Source organism: Lichenostomus cassidix, chromosome 2 (genome assembly GCF_008360975.1).
Source record: "Lichenostomus cassidix isolate B80296 chromosome 2, HeHo_3.0, whole genome shotgun sequence".
In the NCBI taxonomy this organism is placed as follows: Eukaryota; Metazoa; Chordata; class Aves; order Passeriformes; family Meliphagidae; genus Lichenostomus; species Lichenostomus cassidix.
Genome location: NC_139482.1, coordinates 106304365 through 106330952, shown reverse-complemented (window position 1 = coordinate 106330952; position 26588 = coordinate 106304365). Strand labels below are relative to the sequence as shown.

The 26588-nt window shown below is 42.1% G+C and overlaps 1 protein-coding gene across 7 annotated transcripts in view; it reads left to right on the top strand.

Annotated features, from left to right (window-relative positions):
* KCTD1 (potassium channel tetramerization domain containing 1) overlaps positions 1-26588 on the top strand; it is a 106615-nt gene that overhangs the window by 64251 nt on the left and 15776 nt on the right. For 6 of the 7 annotated variants that reach the window (XM_085052722.1, XM_085052724.1, XM_085052721.1 and 3 more), the window contains one exon: positions 9352-9530. In XM_085052722.1, coding sequence (XP_084908848.1) covers positions 9352-9530 — 179 coding nt within the window. Of the gene's footprint in view, positions 1-8592; positions 8898-9351; positions 9531-26588 lie in introns of those variants that run through there. The other variant, XM_085052723.1, reaches the window with a different exon arrangement.

Genomic DNA, 26588 nt, shown 5'->3' with positions numbered 1-26588 from the left:
AAGCCCATTTCTCAAATTTTGACAGTTTATTACAATCTTCCAGTTATCCCACTGAAGTCTACATTTTTATGGGTCTTTAAAATCTTCAGATACAACTGCAATTCAAGACATTAATCTTTATTCATGTACTCCTGATAGGATCTTACCTTGCAAACAAAACAGACAGATTTGAACAATGCTTGTTTTTTAGTGTTACTTCTTCCCAGAAAATTGTTGGACAAATTGCAAACTTGATCCAAGAAGAATGTAACCAGTTGGTTTCTTTCCCACTCAAATCTTAACACCATTTGTAAGGATTTGTTTGACTTTGCATTCAAATATACCAGCATGGTTCTGGCAAAGAGAAATCCTTTCCTTCTAAAACCAGGAGGAAGTGTTTGTTGGGTTTTTTTTCTCTTGTCCTTATGTGAAGACTCTTACAAAGTATGTGTGGAGTGACTGCTAGAAGTGGATAAAAGGCAACAGCACTTGAGCAAAAATTCTGACTAAAAATTACAGTATTAATAAATCTCAACCTACAAGTAGTCTACTTGGGAAGAGTTAAAAGATGGATTCCAGTGTTCAGAGTTCCCCCATTCCTTCCCATATCTGTTCCTGGCCCAAACCTCATGTCGATGTGGTGAAGGTGGCTGTCACACTCCTGCCTTCACTGGTGCAGGAGATGAGCTGGGAGATTCTCCATCCCTCACAGAGGCAGTGGGAGCTGTTGACTGCTCTGTCCTGGGCTGTTCCCAGGAACTGAGGAGAGCTGACTGAGCAGCTGCCTCTTTGAGGGAGGAGGTGTAGACTCTGAATGGAGCCCCAGAGTGTTTAGGTATGTTGTCTGCAAAGTAGCTGGCAGACCAAACCTCTTGCAGCAAGGACGAAGTGGTTCAAGATATTTGGATCAATGCTTCTCACTGGAATGAGTGAAGCCTTGTATGGTGGGGAAGTAGTACTGCCATCTCTGCCCCTGCCCTTTGCAAAAGGTGAAACTCCCTTTGTGTGTGCTTGCTTTCCTATGAAGTACAAGTAAATTCACGTTGTCTCTGCTACCTGAGGTTTGATAGAGGTACGAGAAGAAAAGCAACCTATTTTCCAGGTTTAAAGGAAAGTAAATGAAACTGTCCTCAGGGCAGCAGAAGCAAAGACTTCAGTATCAAGCTGTAGTGTTGTGGGCAGGGCTGCCAGGCTGCTAAAGGCTCTTCAGACCTGGAAGCCTTTCCCAGGGACTGCTCATCTTTTAATAGCGTTTCCTCTTTTTTCTTTTTTTCTTTTTTTTTTAATGTGTCCACAATGACTGCAGTCTTTCTCTGCTCAGACCAAGGGATCCCATGGTACTTACTGGCTTGTTTCTGCAGTCCCTGACAGGATACTTGTCCCCTCTTGCATGTGAGAATAAAGAAGTCTGAGTGAAGGTCACTGAAGCACTGCATTGTGTACCTCATTAAATATTTTGAACTGGGCATGTCCAGCTCAGGCTGGGGAGTTACACTTTCATTTGGTCACATCTAACTTGGTTTCATTGCTAATTTGAGGAGACGCTGATGCAGAACAGACAAGCCCCTGGTGGAGTAAATGGCCTGAAATGCCAGCTGTCCAGTCTGCCCCATAATAGGACACCATTAGCAGCCTCATGGCAGGTCTGTTACCTTTTGTTCTGATGTCCTCCTGCATCTAAAACACCGTGTCCTCCAGCATGGCTAGGGGATGTTTTAGCCTGCTGCATCCTGGGGTGAACACCCTGTGATTACACAGTGTCAGGTGGGCAGTGGTGTGCTGTGTGCTAATTGGGAGCAGCTTTCAAATCCGGTTTTGCTTGTAAATTAAATGGAGGCTTTTGCTGAGCAAGAATTGAATCGACACCTCTAAAGGCTGTAGAAGTTCTTCCATTGTGAAAGCCAAAGTGTGTGTTTTTGGGGGTTGTGAATCTGGCCTGGACCCCCAAGTTTGGTTTGATTTTTTTATAGTACGGTGGATATATTCCAAAGATCCTGCTTGTGTTATGGGCTTCAGTCAAGGTCTGTGCTCGCCATGTTTGCCACTCGCTTGGCCCAAGCACAGAAAGTGTGCACTTCAGCCACCTCCAGCAGAAGAGTTGTGCTTGACCCAAGCAAGAAATGGGTAGGCAGTGTAGAAGAACAGGGATGTAATAAATTGCAACATTTGGGCTGACCTCAGCACTACTCACACAAACAAGCAAGGGTCTGAGTTAATCTTCCATAAAGAGTGCAAACTCATAAAATATTTTATTTATTTATTAAACTTTTGTCTGCAGTTTCGAGGCTTAGGGAGGTTTTCAGAGAATTTTATAAGCGCTTGAGAAGGTACATCCTATCTCTAAACTTTTCCAGGTTTTTGGACTCGCCTTTACTGCTGTACTGGTATAAGCACAGGCCTTCATTTGACTCCTGCCATTATCCATGAATTCTTTTTCTCCACTTAAATGTTTTTCTTAAGGTCTCAGTGAGCAGTTGCTGATGAAGGTGCAGTTAGAGCTGTTCTGCTCAAACCAATTGTGTGCTATAGACTTGGTACCTGGGCTCTGGAATTATCAAAGTGCCTCTAAGCTCTTGTCCAAGGGTGGTTTTTAACTGTCCTATGTCTCCAGGTAGGCAGCTTTCTCCACCCAGCACAAACAACTACCTCTCTTCCTCCAGCCCCCTGCCTTGCATTTGGTTCTCTGCTCCTGTGTCATTTATTCTAGGTCCTGGTCAGCTCTGAAATCCCAGCAAGGCTCATTTTACCAAGGAAATGCCACCACATCTCTGCAGTGCTTGCAGCACTTAGCATGTGTATGTGCTCACCAGTGCCAGCATCTCAAGGAGGAGAAGGCTGTGAGCAGCCAGCATTTGGGATGTGCAGCAAGGGATCCCTGTCTTGAGGGGCCAGATTGGCGCTCCACCCCTGGGCCAGTGACTCTGGGACAAGGAGAATGTACCAGTTAAAACTGTCCCATCAGGTAAGTGCTCCAGTCACCACTACTGCAGCCACTCAGATAAGAGGTGCATTTATCACCTTTGTAGGCTTGATCTGCATTTGGACTATTTCAGGATACAGAGAGGACAGCCTAACACTGTTCCTGGCACCTTCAGGAAAGAGTTTCAGTCAAGGTTTTTGTTTCATGATGAACTATACCCTGCACCCTGGCTATGATGGACCCTTCTGGGCATCTTTGTCCCCTTTCTCAGGTGGCCTTATGACATCCATCTTTCTAAAATGCATTGTTACATGTATTTCTGCAAATAATACTGAGTGCCCCAAGCGTGGCACTTGTGGTGGGAGGAATGAGCAGCTGCTTGGCATAGATCATCTGCACTTCGGTGCCTCGGCATATCCAAAAAACCTTCCTGGTTCTCAAGCTCTACATTGTATTTGACTGTCTTGCACAGGATAATTTGACCTTCTGTCATATGTTGACAGACATTCAGGATTTAAAATGAAGCTTAAGAGATTTAAAATAATAAATCTAGTACTACTATTGAGTCTCAGCGGACCTGGTATCTTAGCTTGCTGTGGCATTGAATTGCAGCTGATTGTGTTTTGGGCCCATTTCTCGTGTGACACTCAAACACAATTGTTCTGGAGTTTTGCCTTATAAACATAATTCCTAATGTTCAGAGTCAGCAATCATAAACCTTGCAGCTGTGAGAGAAAGGGCAGTTGGATTATATTGATGAAAGGCAAAACATGACAGTGCAATTGGCATATTTTCGCTGGGGAAAACAATGGGCTATTTCTTTGTTTTGCAGACCCAGTGGCAGCAGTAAAGCTCAACCATGTCCTCAGGGAGCTACTGACCATTGGTGTCAGGGTGAAGAAGCAGAAGAAAAGGATGGATGTTCTTACATGTAAAGACTTTTTGACAAAGATCTGAGTCTTTGTGCTTCTGGGCACTTCAGAATGAAGGTGAAGAGAGAGCACCATGATGGCATGCCCACCTTGAGATCAAAATTCAGTTTGCGGGTGCTGTGTGGTGCACATGGTTATCTTTGACCACCTTGCAGGGCTCTGTCTGAGGGGCCAGCACAACTTAGTGCCATTTGTGTGTGCTGAGTACCAGAGCCACAGCCAGAGAATTTGGTGTGAGGACATCACCAGCCCATAGAGGTTCCTGGGGTGGGATTTTCCCATTCCAGCAGGACAAGCTCCTGGGTATCTTGGACATGTAGCTTTGTATCTCTGCCTGCTTGCTACACCTTTCAGAAGTGCTGTTTGTACTGTACTGATATTGTTTATGTTGAATAAATGCTTTCTCCAGCCTCTTTGTTGTGGCAACTCTTTTTGCTGAATTCAAATAAGTGGGGGGTACTTGTTTAAGCATTGTGGTGAAACATGATCATGATTTTTTTTTTAATCTTTAATGAAATGTTTGTTTTGAAAAAGTGCATCTTCAAAATGGGGACTCTTGTGCAGGAGCCAAATCTGAGAGCAATCCTAATGTTCCTGGTTTGGATGAGGTTCTTGAGCTGCGCTTCCCCCCATCCCACAAGCACCCCTGAGCATCAGCCTGCTGTTTATTTCAGAGTGCAGGCACACAGCTGTCCCTGACACTTGAGTGATTTCTGCTCTGTACTGGAGGAAAAGGGATTTGACACCAGCTTCTGAAGTTTATTTGCTGTTTGGATTAATTCCTCTTACAGTGGGATATATGTGTTCAGAAATGACTCTCCTGCTGGAGGTGGCTGATGTGGATGTGTCAACTGCTGTTTCCAGTTGTTCCTGGGCACCAAGCTATTGTGAGGAGAAGCATATCTCTCATGTCTCTCTGTTGTGAAAAAAGGATAATAAACACAGACTGATTTCATGCTTTAGAATAAATTACTGCATGATTATTCTTTCTAACGTCTAGAATAGATAAGACAAGCTTGCCATCACTTCCCCCCAAAAAATCCAAGGGAGTTAGAAACGTGTACATATGAGTTTCTCAGCATTAACAATTGCTTGGGCATTGACAGGGAATATATATACTAGTGAGTAGGATGTATACTCCTGTTTGAGCTGGGCTGGCTCACAGGGAAGACATTGGCTAAAATAACTCCAGCCAGCAGTGCGTTGACCTGCAAGCTAAAATGATCCTCACAGTCCAGTGAGTCAAGTAGATAGTTTGTACTTGAATGTCAGCCCTTCTGTGCCTGAGCTCGGCCTGTCTGGTAGTGGCATGGTTTTTGTCAAGGTTTCTGTCTTAAGAAGGGAACAGGGATGACTTTACCAAAGACCACAGAGAGTAAATAACACTTAGGACACCAGTGCTAATATTTTGAGGTGATGAGTAAGCCTCTCGTCTCTTTGATTTTTGTACGATTAGCACATTGTAATGACTCATGTTCTTCAGATATCTCTTATTCCTTCCACTTGCTACCAGAGCATTGATACAGTTCCTGCGTTACTCTTGTTTGGTAGAACAGTTGCATGAGTGCACATCTCAGCCCTGCAGCTACTGTGTTTTTTTCAACCCAGGTGTAAAGACTTATTATTTAACAATATTTTTAATGGATTTGAGGAGAAAATGGTATAGAAGAAAAGGCAGAAGAGAGAAGAAGGGAGAGGAGAAGGGATTTGAAAACTCTCCTCTATAATCCTCAGCAGCCTTTGGTAGGAAGGCTTCTAAATCATACTGATTTTTGTAAATCCCAGGAGTAGTTAAAGCAGGGCTGCTTTTGCTTTTGTTGAGCCTACAGGAAGGCTTGCTTAGAGCAGAAAATGGGAAGCAGGTTCAGATATACTCAAAAGACCTATGCCTATGAACTGCTTGTTGTGGAAAGACTCCTTCAAATGTCAACAGGGAAGTGGAGGAGCCCCAAACTGCTCTAATAGAGCAGTGCTTTTGTGTGCTGAACCAAAACTGAAAAGTTTTATACAACCAAAATGCCTTTAGCCTGCCTAGCACACAGATTTTGGCGCTTTTGATTACATAGTTTCTGTAATATATTTGTTCTGAGTGAAAGTGGGAACTAATTTTTAAGAAAAGTTGTTGAAGGGGGATGGAATCATCTGAATATTAACAACAATAAATGCTTTACAGGGTATTTGAAGTATTTTGGTTCATGGGAACTGTTACAAAACTGGATTCTCTCTTCTTACTTAATTTTTTGGTAGGGTAAATGATAAAATGTTTGAGAAGGAAAGCTATGAAGTGACAAACAGACTACTGACAGGTCAGGAAGGTCACTGCCCATCCAGCCAGTGCAGGTGGTAGCTGTGCTTTGTGCCCCACTCATGAACAAAGCTGATGCAGTTCCTGAGGCAGACAACCTCTGTGATCTATCTCCTGTGTGTGAACAGCTGTGGCTGAGCTCTGAACCCATTCCTGGGTTCATGTCTCACCTGCCTGACACCAAGAAAGGCTTCCAAAGAGCTTTTTGATTCTCTTTGTTGTCAACTGTTCTAGATACCTTGCTGGATCCCATTGAGTATAGTTTCTCCAACTCCCGTCTCTCTGCCTGTAATTCTTGCTAAGGTACTGTATTTGTAATCACATTAGGTGGTAGAAGCTTAGCTTACCAGCAGTGCCTTATTTTAACTACTTTTTACCAAAGCTTGTTCACTTCCACATTTGCAATAATCCAGTGCAAGCCATTTATTTCTTCAGAGACTGTTTGTCTCTGTATTATCCTTTCCATAGCTGGACTAGTACAGAGATTTAAGTAACACAATGATGTAACTCTGATCTGTTAAATGCTGTACCCATTGGATGGCAATCTTCTGTGCTGTGACAGTGGTATTGAGTTGTGCCACATTTAAAAAATGGGTGTTTTTTTAAGTACCTGCTTTTCTGAATCCCATTTCTACTTTAGTTTCTCTGAGGCCACTGCAGTAGAAATACAATTGCCTAATTTCAAAGTGTCTCCAAAGTGGTACTGAACTGGTTTTATGTAGGGAAATGTGCTTTGTGGGCTGAGGCTGGAGCAAGGTTAGTATTATTGTGCTTAACATCAGCCATTGAGAAGATGGACTTTGTTTCATGAGACACAATAAAGGCAGGTAACTTGAAGAGGAAATGTAGAAAAGGAGGAGGGTGAAATAAGAGAGCACAAGGTTTTATTATAAAGCATTTTTATTTCTTGGGAGTTTCAGTAGATAAACTGTGTAAATGACAGCTTGGTTATGACTTGGGTTTGGAAACTGGTTCCCTTTTCTTGTGTTTTGTGGATTTTTTTGCCTTTTAAAATGCCCACAGTCCTCCAACCTATCTCCCATCCTGGCAGTGATGTTTATACTACACATTCTTCTACCGTTTTGTGCAGCCAGTGCTATCGCAGCTATGCTGAATGAGGTCCCAGCCTAACTACAATATTAACCCTGCAAATCTGTTCATTTTCTCTCGAGCAGCCCCAGGCAGGGTGTACAGGAGAATGTGTCCAATTGAAAAACTATCACAGACTTGGTGGTGCTGCACTGTGCTAAATTGCAAGAGAGCTGTGTTTTTTCTGCCAGAGAGGATCCAGCGAAGGGAGATGGTGATGTCCATCTCACACAAGTTACAGAATTTGTTTTCCATTTTAGTCTCAACTTTCATTGGTGATTTTATCTTTATTTTTGCCAAACTGTTTGTCTGCTTTTAGTCACTGAAATGTGTTACTCAGACCTGCTGCTTTCCTCTTGCTAATCGTCCAACAAATGCTCCCCCCACCCCCAGTTTGTATCAGTTCTTGACTTTCACCTTTGTAGTTGTTTTTAATTTTTTCTTCATTATTTTACTAAATACCGCTCTGCAGATCAGTAGCATCTTGGGTGGTGGTTGTACCACATAGCATTTGTAGCAGACATTAGTTTTGCATAGCGTGTGTACCTTATTTTGTCTGGACTTGTCTTCTTTGCGCTGCAGGCACCTCCTCTAGCAATTGTAGTGATTAAGCCTGGTATTTCTGCAGATTTATATTAACTTCTGCTTATAAAGAAAGAGAAGAAACCCAACCCTCCCCCCTAACATCCAAACTAGATGTTTTTCTTCATTCCCTTCGTTTTTATCAGTATTAGACCTAAGCTTGCTTTTGTGTATGAAAGAAAATTAGTTAAGTACCTTGTGGTTTATAGATGCCTTTTGTTACATATTACTCGGATTTATTGTGCAATGTTGACCTGTAAATCATTTCAACCAGACATTTACCTGGCTCATGCTGCCTTTATGGTTTGAATCTTTCAACAGCCGTGAAAAATGGAGAAGTGATGCTTTTGGCGGCGGCGGACTTTGCAAGTCCGACTGCCCCGTAACTCTCTCTCTCACGGCCGCGCTCCGCTTTGGTGAGGTTTGCCGCCTGGCTCTGAGGAGATGTTTACAAGGAATCCATTACTTTGTGCAGCTGAAAGACAGTGTTGAAAGAACAAAGGGAGTTTTGTGATGAAGTGTATCTGACTTCTCGCTGCTTTGCTTACCTTTTAAATGTAAAACTTAGTCATTTGCAAGGGCTTTTAGTTCTCAGGGCATCCCTATAAGATTCCACCCCGCACGGAGCTGTCCTTCAGTCGAAAGCGGGGTTGCCTCCAAACCGCTCTCGAATGCATTTCTATTTTAATCCCCAACTTTGCCTGCCGCCTGCCTTCCTGGCTCCAGCTCACCGCCCTGCCCTGCCCTGCCCCACCCGCTGCGCGCAGGCGGCCGCTGCTCGGTGCCGGCGGTGCGGCGCTGCCTCTGCGACTAAAAGTTGGTTTCATCAGCACGGCATCAGCTCCTGCTCCGCGCTCGCAGCTCGCCGGCCTCGGGAAGCCGCTCAGACCTGCAGCCTATGTGGGGCACGCGGGGGCAGCTGTCGCCATACGTATAACTTTTAAATGGAAAATGTCTTTCTCAAAGGCTGTCGATGTCCAGTGGTCTGCAGTCCATGAGCAGTTGACTAGTCCAGGTGTTTCTGCTTCTGTTCCTGTGCTATGTGAATTGGGAATTCGAGAGAAGAGTGTGCAGGATGGAGGAGTTGAGGGTTTGTATTTCTGTTCTGGTGGTATGGCAGTGACGGAGGGCTTGGGAAGGAGCAGAGAGTCTACCCGGGGTCGTCTTAATTAGGGAAAATACTGTTCTTGGTCTCCTTGTCTGCCTCTCCTTCTGTCAGTGCCTTTATCAACTCTTAAAAATGAGAACTACCCTTTTCGTTGGTGTGGATTGACTGTCACTAGTCGTATTCAGGAAAAACTTGTTTTATTGAACGTGGTTTTTTCTTTGTGGGTTTTATCAGTGCATTTTGCCCAGCTTATTTAAAATGTAGCCATTTAAGATTCTTGGAGCTGGATTCATTTTAGAAAGTGCCAAATATTTGTCTGTGGTTTACTATGATAAAAGTCACAATTTGAGACTTTGAGACAGTCCTATTGATTCGAGACTGTGGGTTTCTGTGAGGTTTTTAAGCAGATCATTAACCCAGGTCTATCTTTTCACAGGACAGTCGGCCCAATATGTCAAGACCTCTGATCACTAGATCCCCTGCATCTCCATTGAACAATCAAGGCATCCCCACTCCAGCACAGCTCACAAAATCCAACGCACCAGTTCACATTGATGTGGGTGGGCACATGTATACCAGCAGCTTGGCCACGCTTACAAAATATCCCGATTCCAGGTAACTTTAAGAAGCTTCTTCTGCATGTCTTTGGCAAACTCCTTTTCTTCCATTTTGTGCTTGGACGTTCTGGGGCTGTCTCAGAATGATGAATTTAGTTCCTTTTGTTTCAAAATTAAATTAGCTTTCTTTGTTAGTAGGCAGTTAGAGACTTTCTTTTCTTTCCCTGCTCCACTGTGTTTCTGACAAATGGCACTTCTGCAAATCCTGATGTGTGTGTGTACTGAAACAAAGCTGATAGTAAAGAGCACTTACTTTCTACTGCCTGGGATTCTGGGTTTATGCCAGGGCACCCATGCTGTGGTTTGATACATTCAAAAACTGTAGTGATACTGCATTTAAGCCCAAAGGTGGGGGTGTTGGGGTATTTGTTTTGTTTCTTTTGGAACAGTAACCACTCTCCTGTACTGTCAACATACCATCTCGGATGTGTCACTTGAGGCAAAGGCAAGGTTGAATGAAATAAACTGTAGCATAGTATTAACTGAATGCTTTTTATAGAATCTCAGAACTTTTGAAATAATTAGGTTCTTAACTCTCATGTACCTTTTGAATTAAGTATTTGTGACTCTGGTAGCTCACTGGTATTAAGCAGTCAGAAAACTGCTGCATGCATGAGCAATGGTGCATGTAGAGTAGATAAAACAAGAGTGCATCTCTAAGAAAACAGCAGTGCATTTAACAGTGTGTGTGGGCATTACGTGGTGGTGATGGCAGACAGACAGTGTAGTGGTACTGTAATTCTAAGGGTTGGTTATCAGACAGCAGGTGTTCACTGTGTCCACTGTACTCATCTATGCCTTGCCCTTTGCTGCCTGATCCTGCTCTGGAGGGAAGGCAGCGTTACCGTTGTGTTCTCTCCAGTCTGAGGGTTTCTTGGCCCCACAGCTCCGACTTGCCTTTCCAAAGGGCACAAAGCGTGCTTCATGGGATATGACTTTGTTCAAAGCCTGGGTTTCCCTTGATACTACAGCCTCTGCAGCATCGGCTCGTGGTGCTAGGTGGACTGAAGTGGTGCTCCTGACACAAGGAGCTGACAGGGCTGGAGGAAGAGAACAGTAAATACAGCGAGGCACATGGCTTTTCTTATGACAGCCTCCTCGAGGAAGGCCCAGCAGAGGGGAGTAAAAGAAGCCATGCCAAAGCCTGGGTCTGCCAGGAGAGATTGAAGTAATGTCTGAGAAAACTTGAACTGCTCTTTGAAAACCAAATCTGTTGTTTTGGGGATGTTTTTAGGAGCTGCTTGTGTTCAGCTCCTAGTAGTTGTGATCACTTAGCGGGTTTTTTGGTAGTTGAAGCAGTGATGGTGTCTGACACTGTTGTGTATGCAGAATGAGAGGCTGCTGCTTCTGTTTTCATGTCAAATTCACAGAGAGAATATATTACTTCAAGTGAAGAAACACTAAAATGTCATTTAAAAATGTGTATGGCGGCAGTGGAATTTAAGCTTAATGTATTCTATGCTCAATTGTACCATTGTAGAACTTGAAAGTGAAAGCTATGCCTGTAGTATCAAAGCCAGTTTAATAAATTAAACATTTTAAAAGCTCTTCAAACATAATTTAAAGAAAACCCAAACTCTGAGTTATAGTCATTCTGTTTCAAGTCGTTCTGACATGTGTTTGTGTTTCAGTTCTGACAGTGTCTTTTGAACCTCTTGATGAGTGAATATTTCCAGCGTAGCTCTTAGAACCTGGAATTCCCAGCCACTTCCAGAACTTGAGAAGGTTTTTTTAACATTAGCAGCTTCAAAAGAGCAATTATTAAACTTGTTTGAATGTCAAGACAATGGCATGAAGCAATATGCCAGTAATCATGATATAGTTGTTTAGGTTTTGTCTGAGATTTTGCCGTCAGGTTTTTTTCCAGTGGAGGGTTGGGATGAGGGGTATATATATATGTGTGCGTGTGTATATTTATATATATAGATATTTATATGGAGTGAGTGCTAGGTAAAAATTATCCAGTACTATTTGGGCATTAATACAATTTTTTTCTTGGAGCCTGGCCTTGTCAGTTTCTATCTAGACTCTTAACTTTGTTACTCAAGTTTAGGACAAGGTTTTTGTCAGCATTGCTTACACATTTCTTTTTCTGCCAATATCACATGCATGAATTATATCAAAACTAAGGAAGGTCTCATAGGTGTTTTTGGGCCAGTTGAAACCTCCTGAGACTTACTGTCATATGAAGTCTTGTCTATGAAAAATAAGGTCTTGATTATCTTGCCTGAAAGAGCACTGCTCCAGGGATGAGTCAAGGCATCGGTTGCAGGCTCCAGCATGTAACAGGTTGAGACACGAAAGTCATTAGGTTTCTGACTCGTATTACATGTAGTCTAAGGGCCAGAAGCCTAAAATGAACCTTTCATCTGTGGGCCAGGTACCAGAGTCATCTTTCTTTGTGAGATTGAAAGGGTGATATTCAAACCAACAGCTTTGGAGTCACTCTGACTTGCTGGTGTGAGGGAGACTTATTCTGATTGAGCAGTCTCTGCTTTGGAGCAAGTGTACTCTTCCTGCTCCTGTTGGGCTCAATAGCATCTCTCTATTTTTTTCCTCCTGGACAGTAGAGTATGAATTGAAAAGAGTGCTTTAAAAAAGAATTCCTTAAATGACGTCAGGTAAAGACTTGTAGCTCGCAGGGCTCATTTTCCATAATTCCTCTGTTAGGTTCCCCAACCTGGTTTGTGCCTTGACATGTAAAATGCCTACTGACAGATATCCGTTCATTCCTCCCAAGAAACCTTGGTGTGACTGTAAAAGTGTCTTGCTGCTGCTGCTGGATCCCCGCCCTTTGCTTTGGAAAGACCATTGTGGGCTTCTCTCAAATGTTCTTGATACTGAAGAACCTGAGGAATCAGAACCTATCTGTGTTTTGGTCAAAAGCTGACTCAGTGAAGCAACCCGACAGACAAGCAGCTTATCTAATAGATGGTTTGGATTGAGTAATCCTAGAATTTTAAATTCTGAAGCTAGAATAATGTTTAAAAAAGCCCTCAAAATTAATTTTAAAATCTTGTATCATATAATTTGAAAGATGCCAGTTATAATCCAGACTAGGGAGGACTATTGTTTTCACAAGGAAAATCCCCTATGAACATTTTATCTCAACAACAGGCTTCAGGTTCTCTCAAGAAACCAATGAGACCATGCCTCAGACATAGTCTCATGAAGCTGAATAACACAATTTGCCAGACTTAGGCTTCAGTAAGAGGCAGTTTGAATCAATATATGTACTAAGAATACCTAATATAGGGTCTCCCTCCTGAAATAAATAGCAATTTTCTTTTAAAGTCTGAGGAGGGAGCAGGTGTCCTTCTATGTAGCTCTCTCCACCACGAGTGTAGACCTTGGTGCATTCACCCAAGTACAAATTGTACAACCTTTGGTTTACTTGAAATTACCAGTTCTTCAGGATGGTATCTGGCAACACAAAGCTTTGGTGCACAAAGATTTGGGTATACAATTTTTTTTAATTGCTCAGTTTTTGCAATTAAAGATTTTTTTAAATATTCTTTTCTTTCCACTGCCCAGGAAAAAAAAATTATTCTAGGGAAGTGGATCCAAGGTGAGGGTCTGCTAAAGGAGCCTTTCTCCCCTGAGAGCTGAGGCACCTGCATGCTGTGCCATTGTTCCCCATGGTCACCAGAGAGTCTGAGGAGAACAGGCTGAGGTGTTAGGATTTATGATTATGAGGAAAGGAAGCACTGGCCTGTTAGCTCTGATGCGTTAACCTATTCTCCTTGCAGTGCATTATCATCTTGCAGTAGGATTGAACCCTTTGCTTGGAGTCGACATTCCTACACCTCACAGCCTTAATGCTGTCTGTATGGCATCTACCATAAGTTATTGTGTGTCAGGCTGTGACAACCTCAGCTGACTATCAGAGCTAAATGGGAAGATGTTTAACTTTGATCATACGAGCATCAGCTCTCTGATATCTCTGATATCAGCAATATCAGCAGTGTTGTCTATCTCGTATGTTCAAAGCATCTGAACTTTTAATTAGTTCTGTCCAAGTCATCTGGTACAAATATTTGCATAACACCCTGGCATTGGATTGCCACATTCTATATGTCTGCCACAGAATGGGAAAAATTCACTTAAAGCCTCGTATATAGTTCTTTGTAGAACCTTTTGGAGTATCTGAGTTGCTACATCTCCCATCTTGTGCTACTCCCTGCATATGAAGATGGATTCTTCTTATACAGTATTTCACAATCCTTCCAAATTTCTGCCCAGGGCTATTTCAGGTTTTCATATGAACCAATCCATTCGTGTCCCAGTTTTCTTACCCAATCTTCACTCTCAGCCCTCAGGGAAATTAAATTTCACACACTTGGATCCAGTTAGGACACTGGCTTTTTTTTTTTCCTGATTGGTGAGGGTTTCTTTTGCATCAAGAGCACAGAATCACTTAGGAGAATGCCCAGACTGTCCTTGGCCTTTTTTGACAGTTTGCAAAAAAGACTTATCCTTCACAAGTTGTGTAGGTAGTCTTCCAAGGACATGCGATGAATCAGGCAGGTTAGCACCGCTTGCCTGTTTCAGAGCTCTGGCAGTTTCTGTATCAGTCCCCAGTTCCCAAACAAACTGACATGGCCCTTAGCTCAAACTGCTGCAAACTGCAGCACCATGCACTTCTGTCTCAGTAGGAGATCTGCTGTGGTGAGGGTTGTGTGCACTTTGCATAGTCCTCCCTCTGTAACACCTCCATGAAGGCAGCCCTGTCACAACTTTGCTACTCACCTTGGATAGTACCTCTCTAGACTTAAAGAAATCCAAAATTTTCTAACCATTTTTATAATCCAGATTTTCTAAGCATTTAGTGATTTGGGTTTTTTAAGGAAATACTGAGACAGTGGGTGTTACTACATCTTTATTTCCACTCTCCTCATTTAGATTTATCTTCCTGAGAGGTACATCTCTATCTGTATCTTTCTAGAATAGCAACATCAAAGTCTGATGAGGTAGTAGATCTTAAATCAATGTGATACTGCAACAGAAATACTACAGCACTTTTTGAGAGGGAATATTGTGTTGCAAGTTCTAAAGAGCAAGCTTCTGTGAAAGCTTTCAGTATTGCTGTAACCAGCTTTGTCTGCTGTATTAGCATGAATGGTCCAGGTCACAGCTTTTTAATATTTTGTAACATTCCTGGCAGGAGGGAAATAGGCAGAAGTTGGCAGAGGGTCAGTTCAATCTTTGTTATCTATACTGTTTTACTCATCTCGTTGTTCACCTTTTATATTTCATCATTTGGTTGCTGCATGGTCTTGTGGCAAGGGAAAGGGAGGTTTGGAATAGGGAAATACATTGACTCTCACTGACCTGTTCTGTGACCCAAGATAACTGATTTAACTTTGAGCTTCAGTTGCTTCCTACCAAGGTTAACAAAAAAGCAATTTGTAGAGTGCTTTGGGATGATGATTGAAAGTGTAAAAGATAACTATCTCTAAGCATAAATATTTATAGATCCAGTAACTGAGATAGAGGTTGATGATGTTGGTATCATCAGTAACATGTATTAGTAAAAAGCAAAATGTTGCTTCATGAGGACCAGGCTCAACATAGTCCGGCAGTACAGTTGTTTAGGTTAGTGTAACCATGTATACAAACTCAGAAAGAAAATAGAAACAGAACTGTGAATGATACCATACCTTATGCCTATTTAAAGAAATTCAGAGAATTTACACAACTGATATTTTAAAGAGAGCTCTCTTACAACACACATCTGTCAATAAAGAGCTTGGAGGGGTATTTTCTGGTCCTGGCCAAACCAAGATTAATTGTAGCTCTAGGTATGTATATTGAACTTAGGGTATATATTGACCTCATTTTGCCTCAATTAATGATCACCACAGGTCAGTCATCACTGTTGCCTCAGTAGAAGTAAATATTTTTCAAACTGTAGTCCTGTAATAACGTTTAACTTGCAAGGTCAGCAAGTTGCTGCTGTTGCTTGTGGCTGGTGACTGGTGAAAGAAATAGCACCATCAGATTAGCAGGTTCTCTCATCATGTGGTCAGTAACTGGTGGTGAGTCATCACTGAAAGGGGGCACAAAATTGATGTCTGTCTTCCTGTTCTAAATGTCAGTAAACGTGGGCTTATGTATTATTTACTCGGAGGGTAAAAAGCAGTGTCCTGTACTTGTTCAATGCTTTTGCAGTCAAATGTGTAAAATGACAGTAAAATCGAGATAGTGGATTGTGGGAGTGCTCTTTGCACATGTGCAGACCAAGAGAAAGCAGATGTGCAGACTTGATGCTACAGGGGTTCGTGCCTTGCTTGTCTCTGGCTGCCTGGCTATGACAGGGTATAAGGAAATAGATTCAGAGGAGTAAGTGTCAGAAAGCTCTAAAGGCTTCAGCTCCTTATTTCTGAGGCTAATAATTACAGAAGTAACAATCCTTTTTCTTGAGGGGAAAGAAGAAAATCCGTAGCCATATCATCAGTATATAGATTCCTTTGCCAGCTGACTCATGTGAGTTTGTATCGGTTGGATCAACCTGTAAGTCCAGGAGAGGGGAGATTTTCAATAACTAGTTTAAGGATCTGTGCTTTGAGAAATCCTTTGATTGCAAAGGCTGCTGGATGTGCTCTCAGTGGATGGACGTTTGTGGATGAGAACCTTACAATGTTGGCATTTTTCTTCCCAAGAGTGTGGTTTCATAAGCTAGACTGAAGACACCCAAGCAATATTTCTCACTTTGCCTGGCAGTATCTGGAAAGAGAAAACAAAGTTCTGAATCTATGGGTCTTGCTGACCTAATAAAAATCTCACTAGAAACTTAGGTGGCACTGAAGTACTCTGTTTATTGGTCATTTTTGATAGGGCCCATTTTTGAACCGTGGTCGCAAGGTTCAGGGGTTTGTTTTGCCTTTTGCTGTATTTACAGAGGTTCCTGATTGCAAGGAGTATGTTAGCACAAGGTTCTCATTCTGCTCCCACATAAACTGTTTGTATTTCATTGGTCTTTCATAAATTGCAATGTAGTTGCTAAGCAAATTGGCATCTAGTACATACATAATTGCAGAAGCAAACATTTGGCTTCCAGTTTTGCCGTCAACACCCGGCCACCTCTTGGGTGTGTTTGAAGCTTTAGGATATAGATTCCAACTTCTGGCTTACTTCTTTCTGGTGATGATCAACTGTCTGGCTGGGTTTCATGTATATAAATATGCTTGCCATTTGGGGATGTATTTGCAAAGGTTGCATAGGAAATGGTGAAAACTGCTTAGGACTCAATGGTTATCTGTAGTCATTTTAATGCAAATAAGGCACAAATGCTGTGTTGGCCAAGGGAATGTCACCAGTTCCTGTTATGTGAACTTTTCCTCTAACTTAACCGGTCTGCAGTTTATTCAAATGTCATAACCAGACAAGTGTCATCTGGCAAGCTTTATTTCTCTTTTTTGTCTTTTGTTCTCAATCTTTCTTTGTCTTAGTCTACAACTTGCAAGATGTTGCTGTCTCTGACTCTTGCCTGTCAATATCTTTTTTCTCTGTCCCTATTCTGCTCTAAGCATTAACCCTGCTTCTGTCAAGTAAAGTCCTTCATTGCTTTGTCTTCATTTCTTCTTCAAACACACTTTTCTATCTCTGTTGGAAGGAGTCAGAGCTCACAAAGGCCACAAGTGATCTTTAGCTGACCAGATCAAAGCACGTTGCTTGCTTGCTTGTCCTTTTCCCCACACACTTACTTGGTTTTCTGGCTCTTGCTAATAGCGAGCTTTCTTTGGGTAGGTAAGCAGCCAGAATATTTTGTAGATATCTCAGATGATGCTTTTGCTCTAAGTGACATCAGTTGAGGGGATGCTCTGAGACTCATTCACATTGATCTCTTTCATTGAGTGTTTGCATCAGTAATCAAATAAATTGTTTCTAGCCCTGATGTGTACATTAGCTTGGGTCTGTAGGACTCTTCCAGCACAGTTGTCTCTGCACGTCATGTGGACAGTTCTCCACATGTGAACATGTGAACAAAAAGGCACTTTCAAGGCACTTTTTGCCTGCTTCAGAGAACCAACGGGCTTCTGCAACCGTTTGAAAGCATTTAAGCTGAGCTTGTAGCTGCTACTTGTGGAACAGTTTGTAGGAACATGCCTTTAGGAAAGCAGTGGGCTCACAGTCACTTTCCTATCCAGTCCTCCCACTGTGCAGCATCGTGTGTGTGTAGACACTTGTGTAGCTCAGGTGCTCAAAGCAATATAGCGCGACGCTCCACCTGGACTCGTTTTTCCTGCTTCCAGCAAACTCAGCTGTGCCACGTCTGGTACCCAAGCTAATTACTGAAGACCTATCTTTTCTCTTTCTTCACACTGCTGCATTTGCAGAGCAGGCATTCGGTGGAGGAGTGCAGCACTGGCAATTCAGTTTCCGTGAATCACAAACTTTCTGTTTGCAAAGGATTAAAAGAGGTAAAAGGGGAGAGTAACAGAGAGATGCAGGGGTTTTGTTCATAAGATAAGATAGTTGAGCAAAGCAATGTTAAATGCAATGGGGTATGCTTCCGCAGTTCAGCAATTTATAAAGATAAATTCTACTTCCTAGACCCCAGTGGAGTTTTCATGGTAAAATGTGAGAAGCCTGTCAATCACATGGTAGACATAATTGTTCTTTAAGTGATCTATTAACATCCCATGCCTTTTAATTAAAAATTGTGTTTATGTCCTCGTACAGACCATATTTGAACGGTAAAAACTCTTTCCATATGAGGCATGTTGCAGGTGAAAGCTGTCACAAGCTGTGTGACACATGAGAAACAGGAGTGATTGAAGTCCCAGTGCAGCAACATGTGGCTTGCCTTCGGCTCCCTGCTGACACAGAGGGAGATGGAGGGATAAGCAGCATCTCCCAGGACCACACCCAAACCCTTTGCATTCCTTGCCTAAGAAATTGCTTGTAGTTGCTTACTGTGGCATAGAAAGTTATAATATACAGCATTTGCCATAAGTGTGTCACTTCAGAGCAAATGATGGATTATGTCCTTCCACACCCCAAAAGTTGTTCTTTGTGCTGTAATTAAAAAATAAATGTTGCAATGCTGAATTGGAAATATTTTGTGCCATACAATGAATTTGTTTTGTTAGGTTGCCTGGATGTAATTGCAACAATGTCAGTGCATTAAACCCATGTCATGGGGTGATGGTTTCCTGCCACTACACCAGTGCCAAGCACTGCTTTGCTTAGCAGTTCTATTGCTGTTTATCTCTGTCAGCCCTAGTGATTATTTTGCTTCTGTGAAACTTTTTTTCTTATTTTGTTCCCTGCATGCATACTGTAAATTTTAGTTCTGTTGGAGTGCTGACCACAAATCCCAAACAGTAGGAAGTGCTGCCTTGCCAGAGAGTGGCTCAGCTGGGAGCTGGTTTTAGGTTCGCCCTAACTTGTCAGTGATACAAGGAGAAGAAGGCACTCCAAACCGTGACGGGCTGCTGGGCCCCTTCTACCCATCTGAAAATTGATCCCTCTTAAACAGTTTAGAGGACCCTCGGGGTCTTGCAGCTTACATAAAAAATGAAAGCCCTTCCTGTCTTAGAGCAGTGCAAGCAGTCAATACAAAAGAGAAAAATGATCTTTTAAGTGTATCCCATTGAATCCATTATCTCGAGGGCCCGTGCTTGATGCTTCATCAAAACATCATCATCTTGGTGATACATGGGGGAGAGGGTGAGGGGGCATTCAGGGGATTTCAGAGAAAATGTTGCAGTACTCTCAGTGCCACAGGACAGGCTAAATATGATACAAGCCAGAAAATGAGAGCTGCAGAAAAACTGATATGTTCCTCCTTACAACATACTGAATTTCGCATGTTTGAAACAAGCAGATCATTCAGGAAAAGTTTTGAATGTTTCTTTTGTAAGTATGAAAGTCCAGTTGGGCATCTCGTACAATAATTGCTTTGCTTTCAATCAGAATACAATACAGAATTTTTTTCTATTACAGTTATAAAGAAAATATAGGAGCAAATAAAAATCAGTGTTTGTGCCATCAATACATTTAGCCCTTGTTGTGGGAGGTAGTGAAAGGGTGGAACTGCTCTATCATTACCTAATTAGTGTTGGATTTCTAGCTCTTGCAAGCGTCAGAATTGTTAGTTTTCAAATGCTGAAGTGTTATAAATCTTTTGCATGCCTGTGCTAATGATTCATATGTTTTTTGCAGACTAGCATGAAAGGAAAATCATTGATTTCTGTTGTTCTGAGTTTGCAGTATTTACAATGTCACTGTGGATTTTTTTACCAGATTATGAGGTTAGGGGCTGATCCTTTGCTGTGAGTGTTTCCTTACTGGAAGTAGTAAGAATGTTGCTCTCTTGGTAAATTATAAGCAGTAAAATGGAAGAACTGGAATTGGTTTTCAGTAACCAGTAGCATCAGTAATTCAGAAATACCATTGAAAAATTATGTATTTTTGGAAAGCAGAGAGAACAACGAAGAAGCATTATTTCTGAATGTGACTGAGCTGTCAAATGCACATCCTTTGGGGTGTCCTCCATTTCCTTTGGTGAAAGCCTTGCTTAAATAAACGGAGCAGTAGGCAGTGGGTGTGTGCCTTTGCACAACAACATACACCCAGGTGCTTTCTTGGCCAGGGTGATCCCAAAGGCAGAGTGCTGTCAACATTCCTAATTGGTTATTACCCAATAACACACACCCTCCAGTGTCTTGGGACTACAAAACACTTTTTACCTAGCCTTCCTACATGAATAATGAAGCACTTCAAATATTCATCCAATTATAGTCAGCCTCTCTCTTGGCTAAGGATTGCCAAATGCAATTGGACATACTTCTGACATAGAATTTCAGGCTATATCTATGTTGGAAGGGTTTAGTCATAATTCTTGACTTCTGGGGAGAGATTAGATAACACCATGATGGTAATTTCTCCAGCCTCAAAAGCTATTGTTTATTCACTTTTGCTATGAAATTCTAGTTTACTAGCAGTATAATGTGGGAGTTTTAGGAATATTTTTTTCATTTTATACTTAGAGCTTGTCACATGAAACTGCTCATGTTTGTTTGAAATGAGATGTTTTGCTTTTTCTCCAAGTGCTGTGGCTGCAGCTGCATAGGACTGAAGTTGCCATTAAGCATATGAAAAGCAATTAACATGTGTACTTTTCAAGCATGTAGGCTGTATTTATGTTCATCTTATATTTTTTCTTAATATTTTGCTGCCCAGCACGATTGATTCCTGATGTGCCAGTGGCCAACTATTAAATATGCTTTTCTCATGCCTTGCTAACATTCTCAAAAACAAGGTCCTTATCCTTTGCAGAATATTAAGGTTTAATTTTGCTTTACTAGCTTCTCCTGTGTATAAGCTCCCCTGAGTCATGATCTTCCCTCTGGCCTTTCAAAACCTGATGAAGGTCGTGTTCCATACCTGTTCACAGCAGCTTCCAGCTCTGCTGCAGTGATGCCATAGGGAACCACACTGGCTTCATCATGCTGCCACAGACAAAAGCCCTGTGACAGTGTCCATCTTTGTGGTGCAAAGGGGATGCATGAGTAGGGAAGTGGTGGCAAATGTTATTCTAGGGATATACAAGCTGGCAAAACTGTGGCAGGTAGGATACTTGCCTGCTTATTTCCCCTTTGGAAGACCTTATGGGAAAGGGAAAGGAGAAAAACTGCTGTTTTTCTTTAGCTAAAGCATATGTGGAGGCTCCACTTTTCATCAGGCATTCTCATTTTCACAGTTTCTAATATTGCAGTCTCATAAAGCTGGGCCTTGGGCCATGCCTCTCATACTGGCCTTTCCTTGCTTAGTAGCTAACCCTGATAAACTCATCAGCAGAGCTCTACAGTTGCACTTTCCCGCTTCCACTTTGGATTAATGGTGTAGCTCTCTGAAACTGAATGGATGCTGCTCTCCAGACCACAGAGGTCTGATTGTAGGTAAGCATTTAATTCCCCTCTTGGGAAGCAGAAATAAAAGCCCTAATCAGGTATGTTTCATGTTTCTCTCTTGGGTAGGCTCAACAAAATGAAGGATGAAAGAGATGCTATTGGAAGTCGTTGCTGTCTGCTGTCATTACAAGGCATAAAGCACTGGTTTGAAAATAGAAACAGCTGGTGTGGGTGCAACTTTCAATTGTGTTTAGCTTCCATGTGGGTCAGTTTATTATTTCCTATTAAAATGCAAAGTAGTTCAATCAAAGGCGTAAACCCTTCTTCCTTCTGTTTGTTAATGAAATCCTGGAAACGTGATAAACATGAATGGCCCTGGGAGTGATGAAGAACATATAACAGGTTTGGTACTGTGTAAAAAACGTAAAGCTGGTAGTGCAGTTCTTATTCAAAGAAGAAAAATTAGTCATGTTGTTCTGCATACCTGAACCTGAACCTGAGCTGACCAAAACTCTGCTGGCTGTGCCCGGCTGTTTCACACTGGGACAGCTCATCTGTGACTCTTCTGGGAGTATTTCCTCCAAGAGCCCTTTCTGTTGCTATGAAGGACCACAGAAAGGGCTTTGTCCCTTGACCTTGCATGCCAGAATATTTTTCTTTGCGGTGTGATTCCACAGGGAAAGGTGAGCAGTGATGAAAGTATTATCAGTTGGAAATTGCAGAAGCTGAAGACAGAACAAAATAAATGGGGTGAAGGTCCCAAAATAAAGCAGTCAGTGAAATCTAGTCCTGCTAAAGGTCAAGTTTGTTGTAGCACATTGCTGACTAAATGTACATTCATCATAACAGAGTTTATTTTTCTCACTGCTGTCCTAATATTATTCTGCCGTAGTAACAAAACATTGGGGATGGTAGGGCAGGTAGTGTGGAGGGAGTTGATGCTCCTGGTCAGAAGTGACTCCACATGCTTCACCCAGCAGAAATGTGTTCCTGTCAGTTTTCCCTGCTTCAGAGTTGAGGTCAAACTCCTTCTTTGTCTTGTCTGAATGTCTAGTTATGATAAATAATAAGCCAGTGATGTGCTTCCAAAATTAGATGTGGAATTTAATTTGCCATAAGTTCACAGACTCTGAAGAGCAGACATGCCTCGCCTGACTTTGATCCTGTGAAGTAGCCTGAGCTGCTGTCCGCAGTCAAATGCTGGCTATTTCTGTGCCCCTCAGTATTTGTTTGGCCGAGGATTTTCCTCAAAGACCAACCAACTCTTGAAGCACAGTGGAGAAATACCCCTTCCTTTTGTCATCTGTTGTGAGGTTCAGTTCTTGGTAAACACTTCTCAGGGATCCCTGCAAAGCTGTTGCTGCCATTGTGTTACCAGTGTGAATATCGCAGACTCTCTCTTTATAGCAGTGTAAATCCCTGGGGCAGATCTCTGCTGGAGGTCTTTTAACATCAAAGCACATAGATGGTGGTTGGTGGCAATTAGAGGCAGCAAAGATGACTTATGTGCCTGTACCCACTGTGGCTGGAGCTCTGGGTGGGCTGCAGGATGCAGGGATGGAGTAGGGTGAGCAGTAGGGCTTGGGGCAAGCATCTGATCTGAGGGGCAGCTGCAAGCAGATGAGACCTGTTGTCTTGCTGCTTTTGTTGACTGCACTGCTGCAGTATCAGTGCTAATATAACAGACCCCAGTCTGACTTCAGCTGCCTTTTCCCTCGTGTTAAAACCCTTCATGCTGGTGCTCAGCGGCAGGTTCTGCCTTCTGCTGGACAGCTGGGCAGCTCAGGTCCATTTCACCTCCTGTCATTATTTTTGGGTAGTCGTCTCGTGGTATGCAGTAAGGGAAGAAAAGCTGTGCAAAAGTGAAGGGCCAAGGACTGCACCAGAGGTTTCCATCACAGGACTGTGAGGTTAATACAAATAAGTACAGACTTTTGTGCATAAGGTGGTTAGCAATATGTAATTTGATGGCCTGACTTCCTAGTCAGAGTTGGTTGTTTTAAACATCATCTTTTTCCGAACTTCTTCCTTTCATGGTGCTTATTGGCTTCTGCCTGCCTCTAAAAGAAGAGGGTTTTTAGGAAGGTAATGGAAAATAATCAAAACCAAACGATAGCCCCAAACTGTTTGGTGCAACACCGGTGGCTTCTGGAGAGATGGGGCTTTGATGAAACAGTGCAGCTCCTGATTACACTAAACTATTTTCAGTCTTCTGCACCTTTCGATAACGTGGTTCCATAGATCTCCTGTAAAGATAGCAGGAAACAATTTATATCTGTGCCTTGGGGTGATGAAAGAAAAAAAAATCAGAAATCTACCAAGACACCTGGATTTCTGATAAATTAAAATTTTATTACATTCACTTAAAGAGCAAAAAGCATTGCTATTAACTAAGTACACAAGTGGAGGGAATAATGCAAGGTGGTTGTAATGTGTTTTATTTTCGACAGAGAGGAGGAGAATTTTTTGAAAGTTTTCTGTCCCGAAAAATGCTTATATTGGAACTTGCATTGTTCTAAAAAGTGGTAGGTTTGAAATTCAGTGGTTTTTTCAATACATTGTTAGCTTTTTTTTTTTCTTCTTGTTGTTAAGGGAGTCCTTGTCTTCTGGCATACATCCCTGTGTTGGTTCTTGCCAGTTTTTTTTTCAGTATTAGTGCAAGCTGCAACTTAATCTATTGATATAGGGTCATGTGGTGTTACCAGTGTCTGGGGAAAAGGGCAGATGCAGTATGGAGAGACCCTTAGGAAATGGTGCTTTTTTCTTTTCTATTAATCCAAGTGAAGTTATATTTTGCTCTTTTAAGAGAAAAGCTTCACAGTTAAGTGAATGGAATAATGAAAGCCTACAAACTCAAGCAGTAGTCTGCTTCATCAGCAGCATATTTCTACTAGTTCAGAAGCAGTGCTCAGCTTGGTAGGCATGTTCTTGTTTATTTTCAGCCTGGGATCACCACAGGAAGACTGTGACTGTTGTGTTGTGCTGGTTTCCACCAGGAAGATCACAACAGATGTAAGACATACATCCTCTCCATTGTAAATCCTTCAGATTGATGGAGTTATGCTTGTTTGAGTGTTTCTCCACATATAATTTCCCACCTGTTTGCCTGCATTCAGGATTTATTAGTTGCTATGTGACAGAGCAGTCACAATCTTTGTGGTGCCACGATCATGGGTGCAGTGGTGCACAAGGTGTGTATGGAACGAGATCCAGCCCCGTGTGGGTGGGCTGCCCTCCATGGCAGGCTCTGTCTGTCCACTGGCTTGTTCCTAGAGTCAGCCCACTTCAACACCCTGCTAAAAACTTGGAGGCTGACTGCCTGCATTTAGGAAGTGGGGCTCCTAACACAGCTTGCAATGTAATATGACATTGGATGCCACTCTTCTGTATTTCCTGTAGTGAAGCTGTAGCTCAGGAAGAAGCTAAGAACAGTCAGCTCCTCTGCATGAGGGTAACCTGAGTTGCAGGGTAAAAGAGCTCTTAAATTAAAAATGTTGCAAATTCCTTCACAATTTGGAAGCATTACAAACTCTTACTCTGAATTTAATGTCATATCAATTCGTAATTTTTTATTTAATACACCCTGATTTTTTTTTAATTGAAATGAGGATCTAGGAAGACTAGTGTTAGATTTTTTTTTTTAATAGATTGATTTGGTACACTTAGTTTCTGGTCATTTTTGTGAGTGAGATATGCTCACCTTGACATGGGCAGCTAATGCCTGGGCACAGTTTCTCCCTGGACTCTGTGACTTCTCCAACAGGGCACAAACCTGCAGTAGTGTCCCTGTGCCATCCCCCAGCCCTTTGGGATGCCCTAGAGTATCTCAAGTGACAACAGGCAACTGAATCACATCCTGGATGTAGCTTATTAAAGCAACTGTGCTGTAACATTTACTTTTGTCGTGTGGTATTTTTGCAGATTTTGGTCTCTACAGTTATGGCGTCTGTTTTCACATCCATGGATTAATTATTCCTTGCGCCACTAGTTTATGGGGCTGTATTGCTTCTGTGTTGCATCTCAGTTCTCTTCCTTTCCTCCTCTCTCTACCTCCTCCACAGGATTGCATCTGACCTGCTGTTGGGTTTGGTATGGCTGCAGGGATGATTACACCATGGCAGCATCTAATTTAATAAACAATAAAGCCACTGTTTTGTATATGTAAAGTTTGTCAATGGAAATAATGTTATCTGTGTGTTTTTTTATCACCCCACCACCAGCAAAATGTTCAGGTGTGGCTTTGGCATTTCTAACCTGTGCAATAAGTATTATTTATTGCTCAGAGCCACTGTCTAAGATGTTTTAGGTGGACTTTCCTGTCCTCTTAACTGATTAGCACACAGGTTTTGTATGAACTGATTTGGTTAATGGTGTGATTTTTCTAGTTACTGAAGTGCTTAAATCATTTCAACCTCTAGCATGGAAGCGATTAAACATGTAAATGTATGGGAATGAGTTATACGGGTATAAACACGTCTCTCTATGTAGACACTTGTGTGTGTGGAATCACAGCAATGTAATTGTATTGTACTGAGTTAGAGCTAATCAAACAAAGAGCAGCATACGGTCCTGTGTTCCTCATACTAAGTTCTGTGCTCATAACACCCATTTCTTCCTTGCCTCTGTTGTGTGCACTCTCATGCTATCTGGATTGCCTTTCTTGGATTTGTAATCTAGGATGTTCGTCTGAAAGTACCATTTTCAATCTAGGCAGACAAATCTCTGAGCAGGTGGGCTGAGTGAAAACTAAAGGAAAATAGAAATATTTGAGAGAAGTATAATAAATGTGCTGTTGGGTAGCTGGCCTTGCAGCTTCTCTCATTGCAATTAAAGTAAGCTTTATAGGAAAAGAAGATTATTTGGGCAGCAAAGGTGACCTTTGTAGTTTTCATGAGATATAATGTAATGATACCATCTCAAATACATTTGCCTGCCACTGTGCAGAGAGATGTGTTGCTTATTTACTAAACATGTCAGCATCTCCTGTGCCTCCTCATTTCAGTATGTGTCCCTTGGGCTGTATTTTCTGCGTGTTATTTGAGTCTCGTTCTGAAGAGTCATTCTTGCATGCTTTCTTTACAATGTTCCTTAGTCTGGTACCTTCTTGCTTCACTCAAAGGAGCTGAAAAATTGAGGCACGTGTGTTTAGTGGTAGCATCACACAGGAAATCTGGCACACACTTCGACAGAGCTCA